General features: G+C 45.3%; 1 protein-coding gene across 1 annotated transcript; it reads right to left on the bottom strand.

Moving 5' to 3' along the window:
- Window positions 1-147: 147 nt before the first annotated feature.
- On the bottom strand, window positions 148-25295 carry Rilpl2 (Rab interacting lysosomal protein like 2). The gene is made up of 4 exons (XM_026403003.2): window positions 24680-25295; window positions 16400-16551; window positions 9509-9622; window positions 148-596 (listed from the first exon to the last, which is right to left on the bottom strand). The coding sequence occupies exons 1-4, from the start codon at window positions 25004-25006 to the stop codon at window positions 566-568; spliced, it is 624 nt and encodes a 207-aa protein (XP_026258788.2). The 5' UTR covers window positions 25007-25295; the 3' UTR covers window positions 148-565.
- Between the last annotated feature and the right edge of the window lie 409 nt (window positions 25296-25704).

Raw genomic sequence — 25704 nt, 5'->3', positions numbered from 1 at the left:
CTTAGTAAGACCCCATCTCAAAATAAAAAATATACAGGCTGGGGACTGTGGCTCAGTGGCTAAGCACCCCTGGGTTCAATCCCAATAATGAAGGGAAGAAAAAAGAAGAAAAATAAAGAAGTACAAAAGTCATTAAACTTTAATACAAAATTATGCAAAGGAAGTCACAGGAGCTAAATCGAATATTCGCCAAGTGCCAGTGAAGAGGGCACTGGGAAGTCAGTACCACGTGCTGCTCCTCTCTCCCCCACCTTGCCACCTTCAAAGGCCTGGGGCATTGGTGGGACCGGAGGTGTCCGCACACTGGAGGCCTCTCCCGGCCCTAGAGGCAGAAGGTGGCTCTATCTCACACTCCTTCTGCTTTCTGGATTTCTTGGGGCCCCGTCGCCGACCCTGGCCAGAAGTTCCAGGGTGTCCAGTTCTGTGGCCGTGAGAAGGTGAGCCTGCGACAACCTCCGCTCCTTCCTCGGAAGCAAAAGAGCAAAAACAGTTTGGACGCGGAGGGAGACGGTCTGGAGGGCATCTTGCTGAGGTCAAGTCTGAGGTCAGAGGTCACGGCTTGGATCTAGGTCGGCTTCCCAGACCGGAAGGAGAACCTGGGTGGAGAGAGGGGCAGGGTGAGCAGAGAGCAAGCCACTCTTGTGGGCCATGACTCAAACATTTACTCAGGCTTCTTATGGGTCAAACCCTATTCCGGGTGTTCCGTCCATCAGCCCGAGTCACACTCTCAGCAATTCTGCTGTCACACAATTAATATCTTTGTTTCATAGTGGAGCAAACTGAGGTCCCATGAGGCTAAGGAACAGGCCCCATTTCACACAGTGGGCTGTGCAACCAGGAGTTGGGTCCAGATTCACATTGTCACTGTGCCACCCTGACAGATGGTGTATGGCACTTTTTTTTTTTTTTTGGTACTCGGGATTGAACCTAGGAGCAGTTAACACCTGAGCCACATCCCGAGTTCTTTTTAATATTCTATTTACTTTCTTTTTTTGGGGGGGTACTGGAGGTTGAACTCAGGGGCACTTCCCACTGAGCCACATCCCCAGCCCTATTTTGTATTTTATATTTAGAGACAAGGTCTCACTGAGTTGCTTAGTACCTCGCTAAATTGTTGAGGCTGGCTTTGAACTTGTGATCCTTCTGCCTCAGCCTCTCAAGCCACTGCGATTAAAGGCATGCACCATTTTTTTTTTTTAAGTTTTGTGATAAAGGTAAAGATCACTTTTCTTTTTTAAGAGAGAGAGAGAATTTTTTTTAATATTTATTTTGAAGTTTCCGACGGACACAACATCTTTATTTGTGTTGTATGTGGTGCTGAGGATCGAACCCAGCAACGCTCGAATGCCAGGCGAGCACGCTACCGCTTGAGCCACATCCCCAGCCCAAAAATATCACTTTTCAATGTTAACCTACAGTTATAAAACAGACCTGTGTAATGAATAACACATGGAGTCCCAGGTAGAACAGACAAAACCTATAAAGGTCTCCCCAGAGCCAGGAACACCAAATTTAGGTGACCTCTCCCTCACAAAGAGCTTAGAACAATGTTGGGCTGGTCACAAAGTACAACCTGGACAGAGAGGCCAGGACATGCGGGGCCAACGTTGGGTGTTGGGCCGAGTCGTGTCCTAAGGGCCAGCCCCTGATCCCCCCAGCAGCCTGTCCCCACATGTGGATGCTGGTGTCACAGCTATGCCAGGCCATCCTCCCCTGAACCAGTAACATGCTCCCCACCCTGTCACTCCTCCCGTCTCAGGAAACGACACCCCCACCTCCAACTCATTCATGCCAGAGGCCTGGCAGGCATCCTTGGCCAGCCATCTGCCACAGGTTAGTCATCGCATCCCGAACACGTTCCTGGTATTGCCACTTCTCCTCTGCCACCCCCATCCAGGCCACCACAGCGTGCATGCAACCTCCCAGAGATGCCTGACACCTACGTGTGAAAGCAGCAGCCAGGAGGACCTGTCCTCCACCGTGTGCAGCTGACCAAGCCATTCCTCAGCTTAGCCCCCCGGGGGCTCCCCTGTCCTCGGGATCAAGTCAGAAGTCCTCCTCCTGGGCCTGACCCCTTCTCCAGAGCGTCACTCCTTGATTCATTCATTCTTTCCACGGCTCGATCAGCTCATCCGACCACGACTTAATGGCCTTGTGCTTATGCAAAGGGCAGATGTTTCATTTCTGTCACATCAGGCTAGAAGTTCAATAAGCAACCAGAGAACTCCCCCAGAAGTGGATGCCTTCGGGATACCCTGAGAGCCTGAGCCGAACACCTCAGACCCCTGCCTGGAGCGGGCCGCTCCTCACTGCCTTGCCTGGAAGAGGCCCCCAACCTCTCCAGGGAAGCCAGAGGATGTGTTTACTGCACACGTGCTGACCTCACTCCCAGCTGTCCCCAGCAGGACCCCTGGCTCTCCACCTCCATTGTCTTCACTGTCCAGCCTCCCTGTCCTTCTGTCCCCTAAGCTATCTGCAACCTTGAGGCCCTTTATTCCTACTGTCCCATCTGCCTTCAATTTTTATTGACTTGGCTTGAATGTCACCTCCTCACAGATGCCTCTCAGGACTCCCCAGGTCACTCGCTTGCCACTGTGTCTGATGGTCTTCATAGCACTGTGGCTCTCTGAAATTCCCTGCAGTTTATTTCTGTGCCAGTTCCCTCTCCTGTCCCAACCAGGGTGCCAGCTCCACTGGGGCAGAAACTCCGTCTCTGTGTCTCCAGCATCCAGAACAACGGTAAGAGCCTTGAGTTTTGTCTTTCTTTTTCTTGCAGTGCAGGGTTAAGCCCAGGCCCTAGAGCATGCTCAACATGCCTCCACCACCGAGCTCCACCCGCCATCTTCCATGTCATTTCTTCTCTTTCTTTCTCTCTTCTCCCCCCCCCACAAATGGGGTCTCTGTGTTGCCAGGCTCCAGTCATCCTCCCACCTCAGCCTCCAAGGACCGGGGACTATAGGAGCACAACACATGCCCGGCTTAAATATGCACTGAACAAATGAACGAGCCGGCTGCAGTGGCCACGCATGTAACCCCAGCAGCTCTGGAGGCTGAGGCAGGAGGATTGCGAGTTCAAAGCCAGCCTCAGCAATTTACAAGGTCCTGAGTAACTCAGTGAGACCCCGTCTCTAAATAAAAAAACACAGAAGGACAGGGGATGTGTCTCAGGGGTCAAGAGCCCCTGGGTTCATCCCAGTACCAAAACTAAATGAATCAATTTGGTTTCAGGTGGTCTTGTGGAGAAAGCAGCCTCGAGAGGCCTTTCCAGACAGCTTGGTGCTGCTCATCCACTTAAGAACGTGCCCCCAGCTGGGTCCATCCCCTCCCTCGCTGCCCTGGGCTCCTCTCCTCCAGCTTCTGCTGGGCTCAGTGACCTGGAGCCGTTGGAAGGAGAGGCAGGGGAGAAGAGAGGCACGGGATCTGTTTTCAGTTTCCCACCAGGCCCCACCTTCGCAGTTCCTGTGCTTGATTTCCTCTCATGTTCGGCCTCTGCCCTCAGACTGAGCAGTCACACTGCCCCCCTGGGCAACAGTCCTGCAGTGCTTGTCCACGCCCCAGGGTTCCCTTGCGCTTACCTCACCTCTGCAAAATGTCCCTTCGCTGAATCTCTTTACCTCCCTACGTGTGTGTGTGTGTACGTGTGCTGGGGACATAACTCAAGACACTGTACCACTGAGCCCTTTTTAAAAATTTCCTTTTGAGACAGGGTGTCACTAAGTTGCCCAGGCTGGCCTCAAACTTGGCAATCTTCTGGCCTCAGCCTCTAGAGTCACTGGGATTACAGGTGTGGGCCACCACTTGTTCAGTGATGCCTATTTGAGTGTGACATCTGATTCTTGGCAGGTCCCTGACCAGCATAGCTCATAGCCCAACAGCTTCACTCATGGAGGCATCTCCCTGGAAAATCTGAATTTCATAGGAATGGGGGTGGTTTTGCTGGCAACCTGGGGGCCCCTCACTGTGTGAAGGATTAGGCTGGGGTGAGAAGCAAGTGGTGGAACCTCACACTGCTGTCTGGAAGGATCTTAGAAACGGTGCTTACTCATCAACAGATGAATGAATAAACAAAATACGTCCATCCATACAATGAAATATGATTCAGCCTGAGGAAGGAGTGAGGTTCTGACACATGCTATACCACGGATGGACCTAAGGACACTAGGCTAACTGAAATCAACTGGACGAAAAGGCTGGGAATGTGGCTCAAGCGGTAGCGTGCTCGCCTGGCATGCGTGCAGCCCGGGTTCGATCCTCAGCACCACATACAAACAAAGATGTTGTGTCCGCCCAGAACTAAAAAATAAATATTAAAAAAAAAAAAGGTACAAATGTAGGGTTTCACCTACAGGAAGATGTGTGAAGACAGAAAGTAGGATAGAAATTACCAAAAGCTGGTAGAAAGGAAAACAGGGAGTTATTGTTTAATGCACAGGGTTCCACCTGGGGATGATGAAAAGGTGGTGGAGGTAATAATGATAATTAATAGATGTGCTAATTCGGTAAACACCTGGAGTGGTGCACTTAATGGTCAGAATGATATATCTTATGTTATGAATATTTTACCTATTGTTAAAAAAAAAAGAAAAAGAAAGGAGGAAAGAAGAAAATCATCTGGACTCAGTTCTCAAGAGCTGAAGATTCTGAGCATGCACCTGCCAGGGCTGAATTGTTCAATATGGCCGCCCCAGGAACATGTGGCCCACAAGCACTAAGAAGGCAGTGAGTCTTAACTGAAATGTGCTGTACATTAAACATACAGCAGATAACACACAGAATGGAAAATATCTTATTAATGATGTCTTATAGGAATCACCTGTTGAAATGATAGAATTTTGGATGTGTTAACAAACTATATTATTAAAATTAAGAACATGGGCTGGGGCTGGGGCTGGGGCTGGGGCTCAGTGGTAGAGCACTTGCCTAGCATGTGTGAGGCACTGGGTTCGATTCTCAGCACCACATATAAATAAATGAATAAAATAAAGGTCCATCAACATCTAAAAAAAATTTTTTTAAAAAAGAACATACATATGGGTGGTCAGTGAGAAATAATTTAAAAAAAATGTTTAGTAGGGGAAAAAAAAAAAAAGAAAGTCAGGCATGATGGTACATGCCTGTAATCCCAGAGACTCAGGAGGCTGAGTCAGGAAGATGGCAAATTTGAGTCTAGCCTCAGCAATTTAGTGAGATCCCATCGCAAAATAAAAACTAAAAAGAGCTAGGAGCCAGCATAGTAGTGTACACCTGTAATTCCAACGGCTCAGGAGGCTGAGGCAGGAGGATCTTGACTTCAAAGCCAGCCCTAGCAATTAAGTGAGGCCCTAAGCAACATGACAAGACCCTGCCTCTAAATAAATATAAAAATAGGACTGGGGATGTGGCTCAGTGGGGTTAAGCACCCCTGGGTTCAATCCCCAGTACAAAAAATAGAAAAATTAAAAATTAAAATAAGGGGTTGGGGGGGCTGGGGATGTGGCTCAAGTGGTAGCACGCTCGCCTGGCATGCGTGCGGCCCGGGTTCGATCCTCAGCACCACATACCAACAAAGATGTTGTGTCTGCCGAAAACTAAAAAATAAAAGTTAAAAATTCTCTTCTCTTCTCTTCTCTTCTCTTCTCTCTCTCTCTCTCTCTCTCTTTAAAAAAAAATAAATAAATAAAATAAAATAAAGGGTTGGGGTTGTGGCTCACCCTCAGCAGTATAGCACTTGCCTAGTATATGCAAGGCCCTGGGTTCGATCCTCAGCACCACATAAAAACAAATAAATAAAATAAAGGTATTGTGTCCAACTACAACTAAAAAAAAAAAAAAATTAAAATAAAAGCTGAACAGACACTTCTCAGAAGATATACAATCAACAAGTATATGAAAAAAATGTAATCTCTAGTAATTAGAGAAATGCAAATCAAAACTTAAGATTTCATCTCACATCAGTCATAATGGCAGTTATAAAAAATATAGACAAATGGGGCTGGGGTTGTGGCTTAACGTAGAGCACTCACCTACCATGCATGAGGCACTGGGTTCGATCCTCTGCACCACATAAAAATAAAATAAAGATATTGTGTACACATATAACTAAAAAATAAATATTTTTTAAAAAATACAGACAACAATAAATGTTGGGAAAAGGCACACTGATACATTGCTGGTGGGATTACAAATTGGTGCAACCAATCTGGGAAGCAGGATGGAGATTCCTTAGAAAACTTTGAATGGAACCACCATTTGACCCAGTTATCCCATTCTTTGGTTTATACCCAAAGGACTTAACATCATCATATTGTAGGAACGCAGCCACATCAATGTTTATAGCAGCTCAATTCACAATTGAGTGAGGCAAAACTGTGGAAACAACTTAGATGCCTTTCAATAGATGAGTAGATAAAGAAACTGTGGCATAAACACACAATGGAATATTACTCAGCCTTAAAGAAGAATGAAATTATGGGATTTGCCAGTAAATGGATAGAGTTAGAGAATACCATGCTGCATGAAATAAGCCAATCCCCAAAAAACCAAAGGCTGAATGTTCTCTCTGATAAGTGGATACTGATCCATAATGAGGGTGGGGAGGCATGGGATAAATGGAGGAACCTTGATTGGGCAAAGGGGAGGAAGGAATGGGGTGGGGGCAGGAAAGATGGTGAAATGAGATGGACATCATGACCCGTACGTACACGTATGACTACATATATCATGCAACGCAACATCATGTACAACCAGAGAAATGAAAAGTTGTGCAGCAATTGTGTTCAATGAATCAAAATGAATTCTGCTGTCAAATATACCTAATTAAAGTTAACTAATTAATTTTTTAAAAGATTTAAAATAAATATTATTATTTTTAAAAAATACTGGGAAATAGAATAAGGCATTGAAACAAAATTTAAGCTACTACTGAAAACACATCCGCACAGAACAATAAACATGGGTTAGAAATGCAGTCAAGTAAAATGATACATGTTAAATTCCATACAGTGGGCTGGGGATGTGGCTCAAGCGGTAGCACGCTCGCCTGGCATGCGTGCGGCCCGGGTTCGATCCTCAGCACCACATACAAACAAAGATGTTGTGTCTGCCGAGAACTAAAAAATAAATAATATTAAAAATTCTCTCTCTCTCTCTCTCTCTCTCTCTCTCTCTCTCTCTCCTCTCTCTCTCTCCTCTCTCACTCTATCTTTAAAAAAAATAAATAAATAAATTCCATATAGTGGCTGGTGGGGGAGGGCCGCTGGGAAGTAGAGGGGAGTGGGGGATGGGAATGAAAAGGGAATAAATAAGAAAGTGTTTTGTGCTAACAATGAAGACTTGTGCAGGAACTGCAGATCATTAACTCAACCCTGTTCCTGAGGTTAAAAAAAAAAGAAAGAAAGAAAGAAAGAAGGAAAAGAAAAGCCTAGCTCAGTGGCACCTGCCAGTCCTCCCAGCTCCTGGGGAGGCTGAAGTAGGAAGACTGCAGCCCAGGAATTGAGGGCCAGCCTGGGCCATGTCAACAAGACCCCATCTCAAGAAACAAAATACAAGCTAGGTGCAGTGGCTCCTGCTTGTAATCCCAGTTACTCAGGAGGCTGAGGCAGGAGGATTGCAAATTTAAGGGCAGTTGGGGCAATTTAGGGAGGCCCTGTCTCAATACGAAAAATTAAAAGGGCTGAGAATGTAGGTGAGTAGTACAGTGTGACCCTGGGTTCAATTCCCAGCAGCCCCCCAGCTCACCAAAAAAAAAAAAAAAAAAAAAAAAAAAAGAAAGAAAGAAAGAAAAGAAAAAAGAAACAAAAGGATCCTAAATTGGTCCTGAAAAGTAACCCAAAATCTCTGACCCCTCAAAAATATTTCCTGCCAGGCATGGTAGCACATGCCTGTAATCCCAGCCACTTAGGAGGCTAAGACAGGAGGATCTTGATTTCAAAGCCAGCCTCAGCAACTTAGCAAGGCCCTAAGCAACTCAGTGAGACCCTGTCTCTAAATAAAAACAAAAAGGGCTGGGATGTGGCTCAGTGGTCAAGCACCCCTGAGATCAATCTCTAGTGCATCCCCCGCCCCCACACACACACATATGGAATCAGAACCTCTGACAGCGTGTTATCCCTTGGCCAGACAGAGCTGAGGGACAAATGGCCCCTGCCCTGCCCCACGTGCCCATCCTTCCTCTGCACTAAGTACTGGGCCCACAGACATTGAGTGTGAGACCCTGGTCTAGGTTGCTTCTCGGTCTCCATCTAGGGGACAGACCTCCCAGAGCAGCCAGAACAACAGCCGTCTGCCTCCGCTCAGGGTGAGGACAAGCGTCTCACTGTCCCAACACCTGGCACCGAGAAGCACATGTCCGCTGACTTGATTCCTGAGAATCTGAATTTCACATGAGAAGGGCCGAATGGGGCTCCACCGTGGTGCACAGACACGAGGGAGAACTGGCCCAGATCTCAACTCGCTGTCGCCCACCTGTTTGGACTTGGGTAAATTATTTTACCTCTTGATATCTATTTATCCATCTATAAGATGGGAATGATTAATAGTGCCTACCTAATAGGGTTGTTGTGATGATTCCATGAATTAATACACAATTGTCTCCTCTTATCTGCTGGGGATATGCTCCAGGACCCCCGGTGACACCCCAGACTGCAGATGGTACCAAACCCTATAGATACTATATTTTTCTAAACCTTTCGACTTTGCACTTAAAGGAAGCACTTTGCAGATTCTCTGTGGCACATCCTAATTGCCAGCATCATGGATCTCAAGCTCTGCAGCCATTACTGAGTAAAATAGGGGTCACCTGAACAAAGACCCTGTGACACTATGATTCAGAAACTGTCAATCTGATGCCCAAGACAGCTACCACGTGACTAACAGGCATAGTGTACACACAGCATGGATACTCTGGAAAAACGAATGATGCACTTCCAAGATCAGGAAGTAGGAGGTGCTGCATGTCATCACATGGCTCAGAACAACACTCAGAGTAAAAATCAAGAGCTGGGGCTGTGGCTCAGTGGTAGAGCACTTGCCTAGCATGTATGAAGTACTGGGTTCGATTCTCAGCTCAGTAGTGGAGCACTTATCTAGCATGCTCAAGGCCCTGGACTTAACCCCCAGCACTGTAGAAATAAATAAATCTCATGAATTGTTTATTTCTGGAATTTTCCATTTAATATTTTTTGGACTTTGATTGACAGCGGTTAATTGAAACCATGGAAAGTGAAGCTGCAAATAATTTTTTAATTATATTAATAATATTATGGTTGAAAGTACAAGAGACAGAGAGATTCTGATTCACATACCAAGTCTCCTCTCCACTTTCCTAGTACTGATGGGTGTATGTCCAGTGCTCAGACTGTGGGCTGGGGATCCCATACTTATGATGTCCTCACACTGAGCTTTCCTGTCAGATACAGCACTACCACCAGTAGGAGGAACTCCCAGCCCTGGCAGCTGACCAATCTTCCCTTGCCCCCATGACTTTCCTGAGCCACCATTTAGTCATAACAGGGATAGCAAGTTGACTTACAGCTTCTTCATGATTGTCTTCTCCTCCTTGTCACTGTTGGCATTGCAGGCTCTGGTAACCACAGTATCGTTTCTTCTTCTTCCCCCTGGGCCTTCTCTTGGTGCAATCAGGCCACTGAGGAAAGGGGGACAAATAAATAGATTGTTTTTTATTTTTTATCTCTGCAGCTTGAAAGTGAAAGGTCTTAATAATTATTCCTATAATAGTAATATTAGGGTTGAAAGTAATTGAATCAGAGATATTTTGATTGAAATACTGAGAATCTTCTCTCCACCTTTCCAGTGTTGATGACTCTTATTTCTTTCTCTTGTCTAATGGCATTGGCTAGTATTTCAAGCTTCTGTATTTTCTAGGAATGTGACCATGTATAAATTATCTAACTTATGCCATGTTTTCCCAACCTATAAAATGAAGATAACAGTACCTACCTCATAGGATTGGGGGATTAAATTAGAAAGTATATGCTGTCTGGCATCATTTATTAATTAATACAACAAATATTTATAAACTCATCTACTGTGCCAGGAAATTATAAATACAACTGTACTTCTATATTCCCAGGTTCTACATGAGTGGATTTAACCAATCATGGATCAAAAATATAACTTTTAAAAAATTGCATCTGTCAGGTATAGTGGCACATGGTTGTAATTCTAACTACTAGGGAGGCCCAGATGGGAAAATCATAAGTTCAAGACCAGCCTTAGCAACATACTGAGAGTCCAACTCATAAAGGGGGAGAAGGGGCTGGGGATGCAGTTCAGTAGTAATACACTTCCCTACCTAGTACAAGGTCAAAAGTTCAATCCCCAGTACTGAAAAAAGTAATCAACTCTAAGGGATGTAGCTCAGTGGTAGGCTGCAGGCTTATTAAGTGTGAGGTACTGGGTTCAATTTCTGGCAAAATATAAAATAATAATGAACTCGTACAGATTTTTTTCTTGTCATTATTCCCTAAATAATAACTATTTACCTAGCACTTACATTGCATTAGGTATTGTCAGTCATGTAGAGTTGACTTAAAGTGCACAGGAGGATATGAGGAGGGCATAAGCAAATAGTGAACCATTTAAGGGACTAGAGTATCTGAAGATTTTGGTATTCACAGGGGTCATGGAACCAAGCCCCTACAGATAGCAAGGAGAATGGTATGATCTAGACAAAACAGACAATGTATCAGCTCTCATGCCATTTGTATTTCATTGGGGAAGGAAGAAGAAAACAGTCAATAAATGAAGAAATATGTAAACTAAAAATATAGAATAGGGCCTAGGGTATGATGGTACTGCACTTGCCTAGCTTTGAGACCCTTGGTCAATCCCCAGTACCACACAAACACACAAACAGTTGAGACAGGAAGATCGTAAATTCAAGGCCAGCCTCAGCAACTTAGTGGGGTCCTAGGCAACTTAGCAAGACCGTCTCAAAATAAAAATTTTAAAAAGGGCTGGGATATAGCTCAGTGGTTAAGCATCCCTGGGTTCAATCCCTGGTACATCCCACCAAAAAAAAAAATGTGTATGTATGTATGTGTGTGTGTGTATATATATGTGTATATATACACACACATATACAAACACACACACACACACAAACACACACACACAGTAAGTAAGATGGTGATAAAAGCTAGATGGTTACTGATTAATCAATAAGACACTGAGGCCAGGAGAAGTCTGGCTCAAAGACAGGCAGAGCATTTCTCTGGACATCCAGCCATTCTCTCTCACTCATCCAACTGGGATTTTTGCCAGAAGCCACGTTTCCTGAAATTCACAGAAGTCCCTCTGAACAAGCCAAGAGGAGAAGGAAGGAGCAGCCCTTGGCTGCAATTTTAATTCCTGGACCTATTCCAGGACCCCCCTTAATTATATGACCCAGGAAAGTTCCCTTTTGTCTTGATGCTAATTTAAACTGGGTTCCTGTCAGTTGTGACCTAAAGAAGGTTGTTCATGATGACACGTGTCAGCATGTGAACTGCACAACGCACGGCGTCCATGTGGCATTCTGAGGGGTGCCTGATGCTAGACCACACCTTGTCCCTGAAAAATTCCTACCTGGAAGTCCTAGTCCTTCTTGGTGGTAATTGCCAATTAGGTGTAAATGAGGTCCCAAGGGTGGGGCCCACATGATGGATTAATGTCTTTATTTTTGGTGCTTTATACTGAGCTACATCCCCAGAGCTTTAAATGTTTTATTCTGAGAAGTGCTTTGCTAAATTGCTGAGGCTAGCCTCAAACTTGCCATTCTCCTGCCTCAGTCTCCTATGTAGCTGGGATTACAGGGGTGTGTATCCTGCCTGGCTGGATGAGTGTCTTTGTGCTCTGTCTCCCGGGCCATGTGAGGACTCCTGTGAAGCCAGCTGTCTACCAGTTCAGTCCTTACCAGAAATTGACCATGCTGGCACCATGACCCTGCACTTCCACCCTCTAGGACTGCGAGAAAAGCAATTTCTGTGGTGAAAGCCCAGCAGTTGGTGGTATTTTGTTATAGCAGCTGGAGATGACTGACACATCGCTTTCAGTGTGAGTCACAGGGCAGAGTCATCCTCCCTACTCCTTTATGAAAGGGTTTTGAATAGGTGAGCTCTTATTGTTTAATGTTATTATTTTTATTTTATTTATTTTAATGTTAGGATTATTTCATAGTAGGCATCATCTAAAAACTCCCTTTTGGGGCTGGGGATGTGGCTCAAGCGGTAGCGCGCTTGCCTGGCATGCGTGCGGCCTGGGTTCAATCCTCAGCACCACATACAAACAAAGATGTTGTGTCTGTCAAAAACTAACTAACTAAATAAACAAATATTTAAAACAAAAAACAAAAAAACTCCCTTTTGGGCTAGGGGTGCAGTTCATTGATAGAGCGTGTGCTTAACATGCACAAGGCTCTGGGTTCAATCCTAGTGCCAAAAGCAAACAAATAAAAATAAAATGCCCTTTTTCAGATGGATGGGGTTGCACATGCCTGTAACTCCAACTACTTGGGGAAGCTGAGCAAGAGGATCCCAAGTTTGAGGCCATTCAGGGCAACTTAGTGAGAACCTGTCACAAAATTAAAAGGTTTGGGGATGTATGTAGCTCAGGGAGGGGTAGAGTGCCTATAGATTCTATTCCCAGTACTTAAAAGAAAAAAAAAAAAAAACCCTTTTTCTTTTATCTATCGTGACATGAATAAAATGCAGTTACATCAAATAATGATTTACAGACTCTCTGGCCCTACCTCTGCTGATTAGCATGGTGGTTCTCTGCTAATCTAGTCTGATGATGTCACTTGGCTGTATCCAAGGGTTGGGCACAGTGGGTATCGGTGGGCAACCTGGTCCTTTCCCTGTGACTACCCTGGACATCCTCAGCACATGGTGGTCTGAAGACGGCACTCCAAGCAGGCAAAACAGAAGCCCCAACATAAGGTGCCAGACGGCATTCCTTCTGCCCTATTCCACTGGTCACAGCAAGTCACAGGGCCAGCCCAGATTCAAGGAGAGGGAATACAGACTCCACTTCTGTGTGTGTGTGGTATAGGGGATTGAACCCAGTGTCCCCAGCATACTCTACCACTGAGCTCCATCCCCAGCCCTTTTTAAAATTTTAAGACATGGTCTGAATAAGTTGCTGAGGTTGGCCTCAAACCTTCAATCTTCCTGTCTCAGCCTCCTGCTCCTGCATTGTTGGGACCAGAGGTGTGCACCTTCACACCTGAACAGACTCCACTTCTTCCTGAGTTTCATCGATAAAGGCATGCAGGATGGGAAATACCGACGTGGCCATCTTTGGAAACAACCTACCGGATTTCTCTTTCATCTCAAATTATTGTCATTACACTGTAAGTTTGGACATGCAAATTGATGCAGTTGCTAAGAGAACATCTCAGTTGGCATTATGTTTTCTCTGGAAATTATATCACTAGTGACTAAGCAGAATCCTGTTTCTGTGTGTGACTGCACGTTTCTTGTTCTCTGGGAATCTAAACCTGGAAATAAAGGATGTCACTTTGTTCACTAACAAGCTGCTCCCAACCCTGTCAGCTTGGCAGCTTCTCTTTTTAACTACCTGTGTCTGAACTGTTTAATTAAGTGAAACGAAGGCAGCTCTTTCCACTGGATATGGTGGCACAGACCTGTAATTCCAGTAACTCTCAAGGCTGAGGCAGGAGGACTGAAAATTGGAGGTCAGCCTCAGCAATTTAGCCAGACCCTGACTCAAAATAAAAGTAAAAGCAGGTGCCATGGTGCACACCTGTAATCACAACAGCTCAGGAGGCTGAGGCAGAAGGATCATGAGTTCAAAGCCAGCCTCAGCAACTTAGCGAAACCCTGTCTTAAAATTAAAAAATGAAAGGGGCTAAGTGGTTAACTGCCCCTGAGTTCAATCCCCAGTACCAAAAAATAAAAATAAAGTAAAAAACAACTAGGGATGCAGCTCAAAGGAGAGCATCCTTGAATTCAATCCCCAGTACCAAAAAAAAAAGAAAAAAAGAAAAAAAAAAGAAAGAAAGAAAATCGAGAGGTTGAGAGGGGGATCACAAGTTCAAAGCCAGCCTAAGCAATGGCAAGGTGCTAAGCAACTCAGTGAGAGCCTGTCTCTAAATAAAATACAAAATAGGGCTTAGGATGTGGCTCAGTGGTCGAGTGTCTTGAGATCAATCACCGGTTCCAAAAAAAAAAGAAATGAAAAGAAAAAAAAAAAAAAACAGCCCTTTCCATTAACAAGGTCCAGCCTCTGCAGAAGAACACAATAAATTCCTGTTGGCAGAACTCATTTCTTTTGGCTTTTGCTTCTTAGAGTTCAACTTTACTGCTGCTCTTTTGCTCTTTTTACTGTGGGGTGGGTCCTTGTGCACATGAAGTAAGCGCTCTACCCCCGAGCCATACCCCAGCCCTTTGGCTGCTGTTTTTTCTCTTTATTTTGGTACTGGGAATTGAATCCAGGGGACTTTACCACCGAGCTACATCCCCAGCCCCTTTTATTTTTTATTTAGAGACAGGGTCTCACTGTGTTGCTTAGGGCCTCCCTAAGTTGCTGAGGTTGGCTTTGAACTTCCGATCTTCCTGTTTCAACTTCCTGAGCAGCTGAGATTCTAGGCATGTGCCACCATACAAGGCTAATTTTAAATTTTGAGACAGGGTCTCAAAAGTTGCTGAGGTTGGCCTTGAACTTGTGATCCTCCTGCCCTAGACTCTTGAATTACAGGGATTACAGGTGTTTATTTATTTGTTTATGGGGGTGTGTGCTGGGTATTGAACTCGGGGCACTTGACCACTGAGCCAGCCAAATCCCCAACCCTATTTTGTATTTTATTTAGAAACAGGGTCTCCCTGAGTTACTTAGGACCTCACTAAATTGCTGCAACTGGCTTTGAACTCATGCTTCTCAGCCTTCCTCAGCCTCCTGAGCTGCTGGGACTATAGGTGTGTGCCACCAAGCCCCGCTTCCTGTTTTTTAAAAGATGATTAAAACCATCTTTAAAATGGGGTGTGGGTTAGTGGTAACGCCCGTAGTTTGTGCAAAGTGCTGCACTCTCTCCCCAGCACACACAGAAACACACAAATAATAATATCACAAGGGCTGTGTGTGGGTGTCGTACTGGGGACGGGACCCCGGGTGCTCTGCAGCTGAGCTTCACCCCCAGCCCTTTTTATTTTATTTCAAGTTGGTCTCACTAAGTTGCTAGGCTGGCCTTGCCCCTGTGATCCTCCTGCTTCAGCCTCCATGGTAGCTGGGATTACAGACATGCACCAGCACACCCAGCTTTTTATTTTTGTTTTTGATCAGGGCATGTCCTTAATTCCAAGTGTTCTGGGTCCAAAGGTAGCACGCACAGGTTGTGGTGTCAGAGCATCGGAGGCCACATCCCACTGTGACTACCCCTGGCTGCAGGACTTGAGGCAGATACCAACGACGCTGAACCTGCGCTCACCAGGGCAGCACCACTGAAGTGCAGACCTCTGTGGCAACGGCCTCCTCCCACTGTCCTGGGGCCGCTCTCCACAGTACTGCTGTAATGTTCTTTTAAACTTCAATTCAAACTTGAAGAAAAGGTATAAGATGAGGACAAGGACTTACCACAGGCCCTTCACCCAGATTTCCAACAGTCCCTCGTCCTTCTGAACCATCCAGAGTTAAACTGGAGACATCCCTTTACTCCTCAATACCAGGGTATATTTCCAAAGAATATGGAAATTCTCTTATATAACCAAGTGACTCAGTTGTCAAAATCACCACATTGATCTTTCAAACTAGTAAATCAGAACTTGTCATTCCTTTGATCGAAACTTTCCCATTATACTGACAAAACTCAACTCCTCCCTTCGGCTGATGAGCTCCCAGGCCTCCTTCCTACCATCCTCCCCGTGCATTCTGGGCTCTGCCATGTAGGCCCTGTTAAATTGCCAAGCTGGTTCCTACCTCAGGGATTTTGCACTTCCTGCTCCTATTTGCCCTGCCTGATATTTACATGGCTGACTCTGGTCACTCACCTGAGAGTGGCCTCTCTGACTATCCAACTGAAGAAAGAGCCCCCCACTCCCATTTTACTGCCTGTGATAACTTGCTTCACATTCTTTTGTGTGTGTGTGTGTGTGTGTGTGTGTGTGTGTGCGCACATTACCAGGGATAATTCTAGGACCAAACAGTATAACAGACAAGTGCTCCATCCCTGAGCCCCAGCCCCAGTCCTGGGCTTCCTGACTGATGACCTGTCCCCTCTACTAGATTAGCAAGGACTTTCACTTTCTCCTTCCCCAGTTTGTTCACTGCTGAATCCCCAGAACAGGCCCTGCACATAGTAGGTCTTCATTAGATTGGCTGAGTGAACATGGAACAATTCTGTGGCCAGCAAGGACCCCAGACGGGCCTGGCTGGGCAGGGGCAGACTGCGTGGCAGCAAGCCCACCTCTTGTAGCCCTGCAGCTCTTCCTGCACCACTATCAGCTGGGACTTGAGCTTGTTGCGCTCCTGCAGCACGTCCCGCAGCTCCTGCAGGGTGAAGCGCGGCCGGTTGGGATCCATCAAGTCAACCACCATTTTGTCCGGTCCCAGGTTCACCTGTAAAAAAGGATGCTACTTTAATGGTCTTCCTTATGGCCATGGATGCTCCTCTTGGGAAGGCAGGCTCTGTCCTGTAGCTCCCAGGAGCCCCAAGAGCTGAGATGGCGCCTGTTGGCAGATGGGAAAGAAGCCAAAATTCTAAGTCCTGCTCTCCAAGAAAAGATCCAGGATTCCTGGAAGGGCTGACTCCAGGGCTGGAACAGACAAAATACAAACTGAGTGAGGAATATTTCCTTATGTAAGGGATGCAGATGGATCAGAGTGACCCAGTTTGGCGAGGCAGGGTAGTGCACACTTAAGTCATCCCTATTGTTCAGGAGGATCGAAAGTTCAAGGCCAGCCCCAGGGACTCTATCTTAATAGGCACTCATATTTAAAATACCAGAATTGGGGCTGGAGTTGTGGCTCAGTGGTAGAATGCTTGCCTAGCACGTGTGAGGCCTTGGGTTCGATTCTCAGCATCACATATAAATAAATGAATAAAACAAAGGTCCATCAACACCTAAAAAATATTGTTAAAAAATAAAATAAACTCAGCCTGACTTTCCCATAGCCGTGCAAGTGACTTCCCTGGTCACCAAGGCAGTGCACGCATATTGGGGTTATCTTTACCTTTTCTATAAGTTGTACCAAAACATCCACTTATGTTCTTTAATTTGTACCATTCCTTCAAATAAAGATATTTGGTACCCCAAAAAATAAATAATTAATTAATTTTAAAAAAATAAAATACCAGAATTGGGGCTGGGGGTGTAGCTCAGCCATAAAGTGGGTATTTAGCATGGGCAAAGCCTTGGGTTCAATCCTCAGCACCAAATAAGTAAACAAATAAAATGCAAAAATAAGCCAGGCATAGTGGGTGGTGCATTCCTTTAATTCCAGCTACTTGGGAGGCTAAGGCAGGAGGATTGCAAGTTGAAGGCCAGACTGAGCAACTGAGCAAAACCATATTTCAACAAAAGAAATAAAAAGGGCTGTTGGGTGTCATGTGGTGCGTGCCTATTATCTCAGTGACTCAGGAGACTGAACCAGGAGGATAGCAAGTTTGAGGTCAGCCTCTGCAATTTAGCCAGATCCTGTCTCAAAGTAAAAGCAAAAGGGCTGGGGATGGAGCTCAGTGGTACAGTGCCCGGGGTTCAACCCCCACCATTACCAAATAAATATATAAATGAATGAATAATAAAAAGGACCAGGGAGGCAGCTCAGGGGTAAAGCACCCATTGGTTCCATTGTTAGTACTAAAAAGTTAAAAATTAACAATTAAGAAATTAAAATTGGGGCTGGGATTGTGGCTCAGTGGTAGAGCATTCGCCTAGCATGGGCGGGACCCGGGTTTGATCCTCAGCACCATATAAAAATAAAGGCATTGTGTTGTGTCCATTTACACCTAATAAATTTAAAAAAAAAGAAATTAAGGGCTGGGGATGTGGCTCAAGCGGTAGCGCGCTCGCCTGGCATGCGTGTGGCCCGGGTTCGATCCTCAGCACCACATACCAACAAAGATGTTGTGTCCGCTGAGAACTAAAAAAAATAAATATTAAAAATTCTCTCTCTCTCTCTCTCTCTCCTCTCTCACTCTCTCTTTAAAAAAAAAAAAAAAGAAATTAAAATTGACTCGTTAATAAAGTAGCTAAAGGGAAAAAGGGAAACCTGTAGTTTACAGCAGAATGACAGTGACTTAAAGTAGAAGGTATCACAGTGGGAACATCTTCCTGCCACCATCATGGTAAGAGCTGGTTCAGGCGAGGCTGACACTTCAGCAGATTCCCTGCCAAGTGCTCATCCCAGGAAACATCAGAACCAGTCCAGATGGAGGTACATCCTGCACCATCTTCAGAAATGTCAAGCTCAGGGCGGAGGCTGGGGCTCAGTGGCAGAGTGTTTGCCTGGCCTGTGTGAGGCACTGGGTTCAATCCTCAGCACCACATAAAAATAAATAAAATAAAGGTATTCTGACTATCTACAACTACAAAAAAAAAAAAAAAGAAAGAAAGAAAGAGAAAAGAAAAGTAAAGAAAAGAAAAGGAAAAGAAAGAAAGAAAGAAAGAAAGAAAGAAAGAAAGAAAGAAAGAAAGAAAGAAAGAAAGAAAGAAAGAAAAAGTCAAGGTCAGGAACTCTAAGGAAGGCTGAAGAGCTACTTAGAGCTAAGGCTGTGGGGCCCTGGGACAGATTGTGCTTTTTCTTTCTCTCTTTCTTGCAGTGCTGGGGGTCTGACACATGCCAGGCAAACACTCTACCACAGAGTCACACACCCACCTCCTGGACAGGATCCTGCATCAGAAAAAAAGGGGCTGGGGCTGGGGCTCAGTGGTAGAGCACTTGCCTAGCATGTGTGAGGCACTGGGTTTGATTCTCAGCACCACATATAAATAAATAAAGATCCAACAACAACTAATAAAGTATTTTTTAAAAATGCTATCAAGAACATTATGCTGCTGCTTACAAGGACACTACATGAGCTCAGCATTCTACCACATTTTTTCTCGGCACATGACCATTTCCATTGTCAAGTAACAGTATGTCTTAGGAGATACACAATGAAGTACTTAGGGATAAAGGATCATAATTTCTACAACTAATTCACAAATGGCTAAGCAAAAAATGAAAATTATTCACACATACAACACACCTGAAGATAATACCTGAATTCAGACCAAAGATACAAGTGTTCATTATACTTCTCTGGAAACTCTTCCTTAGGTTTAAAATATTTTCATACTAAAGTTGAAATAAGTGCAGGTGATCGGCATGTACCTGTAGTTTCAGTTGCTCTGGAGGCTGAAGCCAGAGGATCACTTGAACCCAGGATTTTAAGACCAACCTGGGTGTGGGGTGTGGTGGCTCATGCCTTTATTCCTAGGGACTTGGGAGGCTGAGGCAGGAGGACTGTAAATTTGAGGCCAACCTCAGACACCTTAGGGAGACCTTCAGCAACTTAGTGAGATGCAGTTTCAAAATAACAATAAAATAAAAAAGGGCTAGGGATCAGCTCAGTAGTAGTGTACTCACCGTGCATAACTGAGGCTCTGCATTCAATTCCCAGTGCCACAAAAGGAAAAAAAAAAAAAAAAAAAAGCCTTATTTTATTTTTATTACAGTACTGGGGATTGAACCCAGGGCCTCAGACACGATAGCCACTTTCACTACCACTGAGCTACATCCCCAGCCCTTTTTTATTTGAGACAGGTTCTCACTAAATTGCCCAGGCTAGCCTTAAACTTGCAATCATCCTGACTCAGCCTCCTGAGTACCTGGAATTACAAGCATGTATCACTGCACCTGGCAGAAATGTCTGTATATAGCAGACTGGTTAAAATGGAGATTAACATTTTGTGATCCATTTTGGCAGCTTGATAAAGACCATGTGGACCCTATGTTTGATCCTCCAGAACAATGTTTTAATATCGATAAAAATGGCAGAATGGCGGGTAAACCAGATGGGGTGGCTCACTCCTGTAATCTGAGTGAGAAGAATCACAAATTCAAGCCAGCCTGGCAATTTAGCAATTCCCTGTCTCAAAAAAATAAAAAGTGCTGAGGGTGTGGGTCAGGGGTACAGTGCCCCTGGATTCGATCCCCAGTAGCAGGGAAGAAGATGTCATAAGGACATCAACTAAAATGACATACAGCTATCAAAATATTGCAAGGCAAGGTGGGTACAATGGCTCATGCCTATAATCCTAGCAGCTCAGGTGGCTGAGGCAAGAGGATCCCAAGTTCAAGGCCAGCCTCAGCAACTTAGCAAGACTCTAAGCAAATTAGTGAGACCCCTGTCTCAAAATAACAAAAAGGGCTGGGGATGTGGCTAGGTGTTTAAGTGCTCTTGATTCAACTCCTCAGATTCAACCCCTCGGTTATTCCCCCCACTAATATATATATATATATACATATATATATATATATATATACATATATATATGTATATATATACATACATACATATATATATATACATATATATATATATACATATATACATATATATACATACATATATATATATATATACATATATATATATATATATATATATATATGGTAACACTCCTAATTGAGGAAGATTATACACGTTTTCTCTGGAGGTTGGTGAAATGAAAATAATTTTTTGTTCCCAGGCAAGTTCATATTCTTTTTGAAACAGAGCATAGTCCCCTCGGTGACTCCCGAACACCAAGTCTAGAACTCTCAGTGGGACAATTGATAACACTGTACAATGGAATTTTTCAAAAGCCATTAAAAAAACAAAGAAGCTCTTTATATTCTGATTTAGTACAACTTTCAAGCTGTGTTAAGTGAAAATGAGCAAGAGGCCGAACAGTGTGTAGATTACAATAACATTTACGTTTAAAAAAAAAAAGAAAAGAAAAATACAGTCATATTTGCTTTTGTTTGCATAAGTCTCTGGAAGGCTTGTGGCAGCGTCACAGGCCTGTAATCCCAGTGACTTGGAAGTCTGAAGAAGGCAGATCACAGGATAGAGGCCAACCTTGGCAATCTAGTGAGACCTCATCTCAAAAATAAAAAGGACTGGGGATATAGCTCACAAAATGAAAGAACCCCTGGGTTCAATTCCCAGTACAAAAAAAAAAAAAGTATCTTTGGATACCCCCAAATTGATCATTTATCTGCAGGAGAGAAATTGAATGGGTGAGGAAGAGTGGCTTTTCAAGGCTACCACCTTTTGAGTTCATTTTTTAATTTATTGTGCTGGGGATGGAACCCAGGGCCTCCCACGTGCCAGGCAAGTGCTCTACAGCTGAACCACAACCCACCCCACACTCTTCTTTTTCTTTGTTTGGTACTGAGAATTTAACATAGGGGTGCTTTACCACTGAGCTACATCCCCACCGCTTTTTATTTTTTATTGAGAAAGGTCTGGCTCAACAGCCCACGCTGGCCTCTAATTTTTAAATCCTCCTGCCTCAGAATTCCTGTGTAGCTGGCTCCCTACCCCTGTTTTTTCTTCCCTCCCACCCCAGTACTGGGGATTGAACCCAGGCTGTCCCCATTCTTAACATGGAGGTTTGGAGTTTGGCCAGGTGCTCACACTTATAATCCCAGGGCCTCCAGAGACTGAGGCAGGATGGTCTAAAGTTCCAGACTCATCAATTTAGTGAGACACTGTCTCAAAAAGTAAAATCGGCTGGGATGTAGCTTAGTGGTTAAGAATCCTTGGGCGGTTAGGAATCCTTGTGGCTCAGTGGTAGAGCACTTTCCTCACACATGTGGGGCCCTGGGTTCGATTCTCAGCACCACATATAAACAGATAAAATAAAGGTATTGTGTCCATCTACAACTAAAAATATTTTTTTAAAAAAATGGGTTGGGGATATAGCTTAGTTGGTAGAGCATTTGCCTTTCATGTACTAGGCCCTGGGTTCAATTCCCAGCACCAAAAAAAAAAAAACCAAAAAATCCTTGGGTTCTATCCCCAGTATAAAAAAAAAGAAAGAAAGAAAAAATAAAGACTGTGTGTGTACTGGGGAAAAAAAGAAAAAAAAATGTGCCTTCTCATCTGCTGCCTGATGACGCTTTTGCACTTTGTCCCAAGTGAGAAGTCACCCAGGCCCCTGCAGACCACAGGTTCCGGGCCAAGACTTCCTCCATATCCTGTGTGTGGAGATCAATTGCCGACAGCAGCGAATGAGGGTCCTGGGCAGGTCACTGAACTTCTCTTGACTCTCCACAGACAGACAACTGCACAAGACCCTGAGTCATCTCACACAATAGTCGCTAAGTAGAACCTCAACTACAATTCCATGGTCACTGTGACTTAGGAATAAGTGAAAGAAAACAGCGAGGGGCTGGGGCTGCGTCTGTAGCTCAGTGGTAGTGTAGGTCCCTAGCAAGTGGGAAGCCCTGGATAATATATGTGTGTGTGTGTGTGTGTGTGTGTGTGTGTGTGTGTATGTACACACACACACAATACTGGAGACTGAGGGCTGGGGGTATGAGATATACATATACATATATATATATATATATATATATATATGCTATTATATATAAACTATTATAGATAGATAGATAGATATAGATGGACACAATACCTTTATTTTATTTATTTATCTTTACGTGGTGCTGAGGATCAAACCCAGTGCCTCACACATGCTGGGCAAGCACTCTACCACAGAGCCATAACTCTGACCCAATTTTTAACTATAAAAGTAGAATAGGATGGGCTGGGGATGTGCCTCAAGCGGTAGCGCGCTCGCCTGGCATGCGTGCGGCCCGGGTTCGATCCTCAGCACCACATACCAACAAAGATGTTGTGTCCGCCGAGAACTAAAAAATAAATATTAAAAATTCTCTCTCTCTCTCTCTCTCTCTCTCTCTCCTCTCTAAAAATAAATAAATAAATAAATAAATAAATAAAAGTGGAATAGGAGACCAGGCACAGTGGTACATGCCTGTCATCCCAGAGGCTAGGGAGGCCGAGGCAGGAGGATGGCAAGTTCAAAACCAGTCTCAGCTATTTAGCAAAGCCCTAAGCAACTTAGTGAAACCCTGACTCAAAGGGCTGGGGATGTGGCTCAGTGGTTAAGCACCCCTGGGTTCCATCCCTGGTACCAAATAAATATATAAATAAAAAATAAAAATAGAACAGGAAAGAAAGATGCCTGTGCACCATGTAGAGTAAGGGCAAGTTTGGGTTCATTGTTTCTTGAAATTTTTGCTTCATTGATACTGGAGATGGAGGGCTAGGGGTGTCATCAGCAGTGGATTCCTGCACCTTACCCAGCATGCTCCAGGCTCTAAGTTCCATCCCCAGCATGGGGGAAGAAAACAAGAAAGGACAATGATGTAAAAACAGCATTTGGTAAAACTAAAGTATAACACAGTAATATTCACTCATCTTGACTTTAGATTGGTGATTTCTAACCTATGTATACACCTGTATAACCATATCCCGATAAAGACAGGAAACGTGGGTAAAGCATTTGCCCTGCATGTGTGAGGCATCGGGTCCAATTCTCAGCACTGCACAGAAACAAATAAAAATAAAGGTCCATCAACAACTAAAAATAAAAAATAAAAGACAAGATATGTGTAGTTATCAGTTTCCTTTCTGCCCACCTTCCCTCATTCTGCCTCCTATAACTAAAAGGTTCTTATGCTGGTTCTTGAATTTTATACAAGTCTACATAGGTTCTTTTTTTTTATATTTATTTTTAGTTTTAGGTGGACACAATAACTATAACTTCACTTTATTTTTACGTGGTGCTGAGAATTGAACCCAGTGCCTCATGCATGCTAGGCAAGCACACTACCACTTGAGCCACATCCCCAGCCCTACAGTAGGTTCTTTTTTGCGCATAATTGCTATCTTTCTTTTTTGGTTGTAAATGGACACAATACCTTTATTTTATTTATTTATTTGTTAGTGGTGCTGAGGATCGAACCTAGTGCCTCACACAGCTAAGCAAGTGCTCTACCACTGAGCCACAACCCCAGCCTCCTAGTTCCTTTTTCTCAAAGTGACATCTGGGAGTTTCATCTAAACTGTTGTATCACTACTCAGTTCTCTTTCATTGTTGTGTAGTATTCCACTGTAGGACCACAGCACAATGTAAACAACCTATTCTGTTGCAATAGAGTTCTTTCCATTTTGACACGATCACTATTACTAAAGCTGCTCTGAATCTTCTTGTGTTTGTGGTTTGTTGTCATATGCACTAATTTCTATTTAGTTCAAATGTATCTCTTACTCAAGTCCAGTCTCTCAAAGTGTGGTGCATCAGCGTTACAGGAAAACTGGTTAGAAATGCAGATTCTCAGGTCCCATTTCGGACCTGCTGAGTTAGGGACTCTGGGGCTGGGATCTGGTCATCTGTTTTAAGGGCAACTCAGTGTGCGAGACTGGCATGTACCCTAAAGCTTCAGGCAAGCGCTCTACCACGGAACCATTTTCCCAGCCACATATGCTAAGCTTTTAGCTGATCTAAGTCAAGGTCAGAAATGATGGAGGCTGACTTAGAACACACCCCACAGCCCGGCATCAAGTAAGTACTCAATGAATGTCAACTGTCCAATCTGAGGATTGGAAATTCGAAGAGAACTGTTTTGAGCGGCTCCTCCAACAGAGGCCAAAGGCCTCCCTCGGGTGGGCGCCTCCCCCACTCACCTCCCCTTGGGCCGGCGGGCCCCGTCTCCGCAGCCCCTCCACCTCCTGCCTGAGGTTGTCCCTCTCCATCCTCAGCTCCTCCGCGGCCAGGCTGCCCTTATCCACCAGCGCCTCCAGCATCTCTAGCACGCGGACAATCTTGAACTGCAGCTGGGTCACCCGAGGGTCGCTGCCCAAGGCCATCAGCTCGCGGCCCACCACGTAGGAGATGTCGTACACGTCCTCCGTGGTCAGCTGGAAAGGGCTCTTGCCCAGGGCGCCCTCGGGCCCGGCTTCATCCATCTCTCCGTCCCCTTCCTCCTCCTCTCGCACCGGGGGCTCCTCCATGACCACGAGTCCCCCGAGGCCACCACCGGAGTCGCTTGCTCGGAGTTTCCTAGGTTCAACTTCCTCCAGGCACCGAAAACTTTCCGCCGGGCGGAGACCCCGCCTGCCCAATCAGCACGGCCGAGGGGTGGACCCGGGGAGAGCGCGGGGACTGTCCCGCGCGGACGCGGGTGCCCGGTGCTGGAGCGCGGCTGCAGGAGGTGGCCTGGGGCCGAAGAGGACAGCGAGAAGGGAAGGCGGCGGCCGAGAGGAACCGGGAGGCCGAAGCGGCGGCGACCTCGGCTCGCCTGGAGCGCTGCGGGGCCGGGGGGCGTGGCCGCGGGCCGCCGTTTCCAGGGAGACGGGGGCGGGGCGCGGGCGGCAGCGCTCACTGTTTCCGCCCGAGAACTCAGTCTTTCCAGCCCTGTGACCTGCGTGGTGCGGGGGAGGCCGGGTCACATCGGAGGGTACTCACCCGAAACCTGTAGCAGAACGGAACACAGCCGCGCCCCGGGTCTCCAGACTGGCGTTCTGCACAGCCCCCAGGCCAGTTGTCGCCAAGACCTCGGGGTGTCTGGACTTTGCTCCGATCTGGAAGAAAATGCTTGCCCTGCTCACTTTGCAGATCCCTTGGCCCCTCCGCTTTACCAGCGTCGCAACCCTGGCCAGTTACTTAGACCTCTGAACCTCGACTTCCGTCTCTGCACAATGGGGGTAAT

This window comes from Urocitellus parryii, chromosome 3, assembly GCF_045843805.1.
Source record: "Urocitellus parryii isolate mUroPar1 chromosome 3, mUroPar1.hap1, whole genome shotgun sequence".
Taxonomy (NCBI): domain Eukaryota; kingdom Metazoa; phylum Chordata; class Mammalia; order Rodentia; family Sciuridae; genus Urocitellus; species Urocitellus parryii.
Note: the sequence above shows the minus strand (reverse complement) of the source record. Positions and strands in the feature narration are given on the sequence as shown.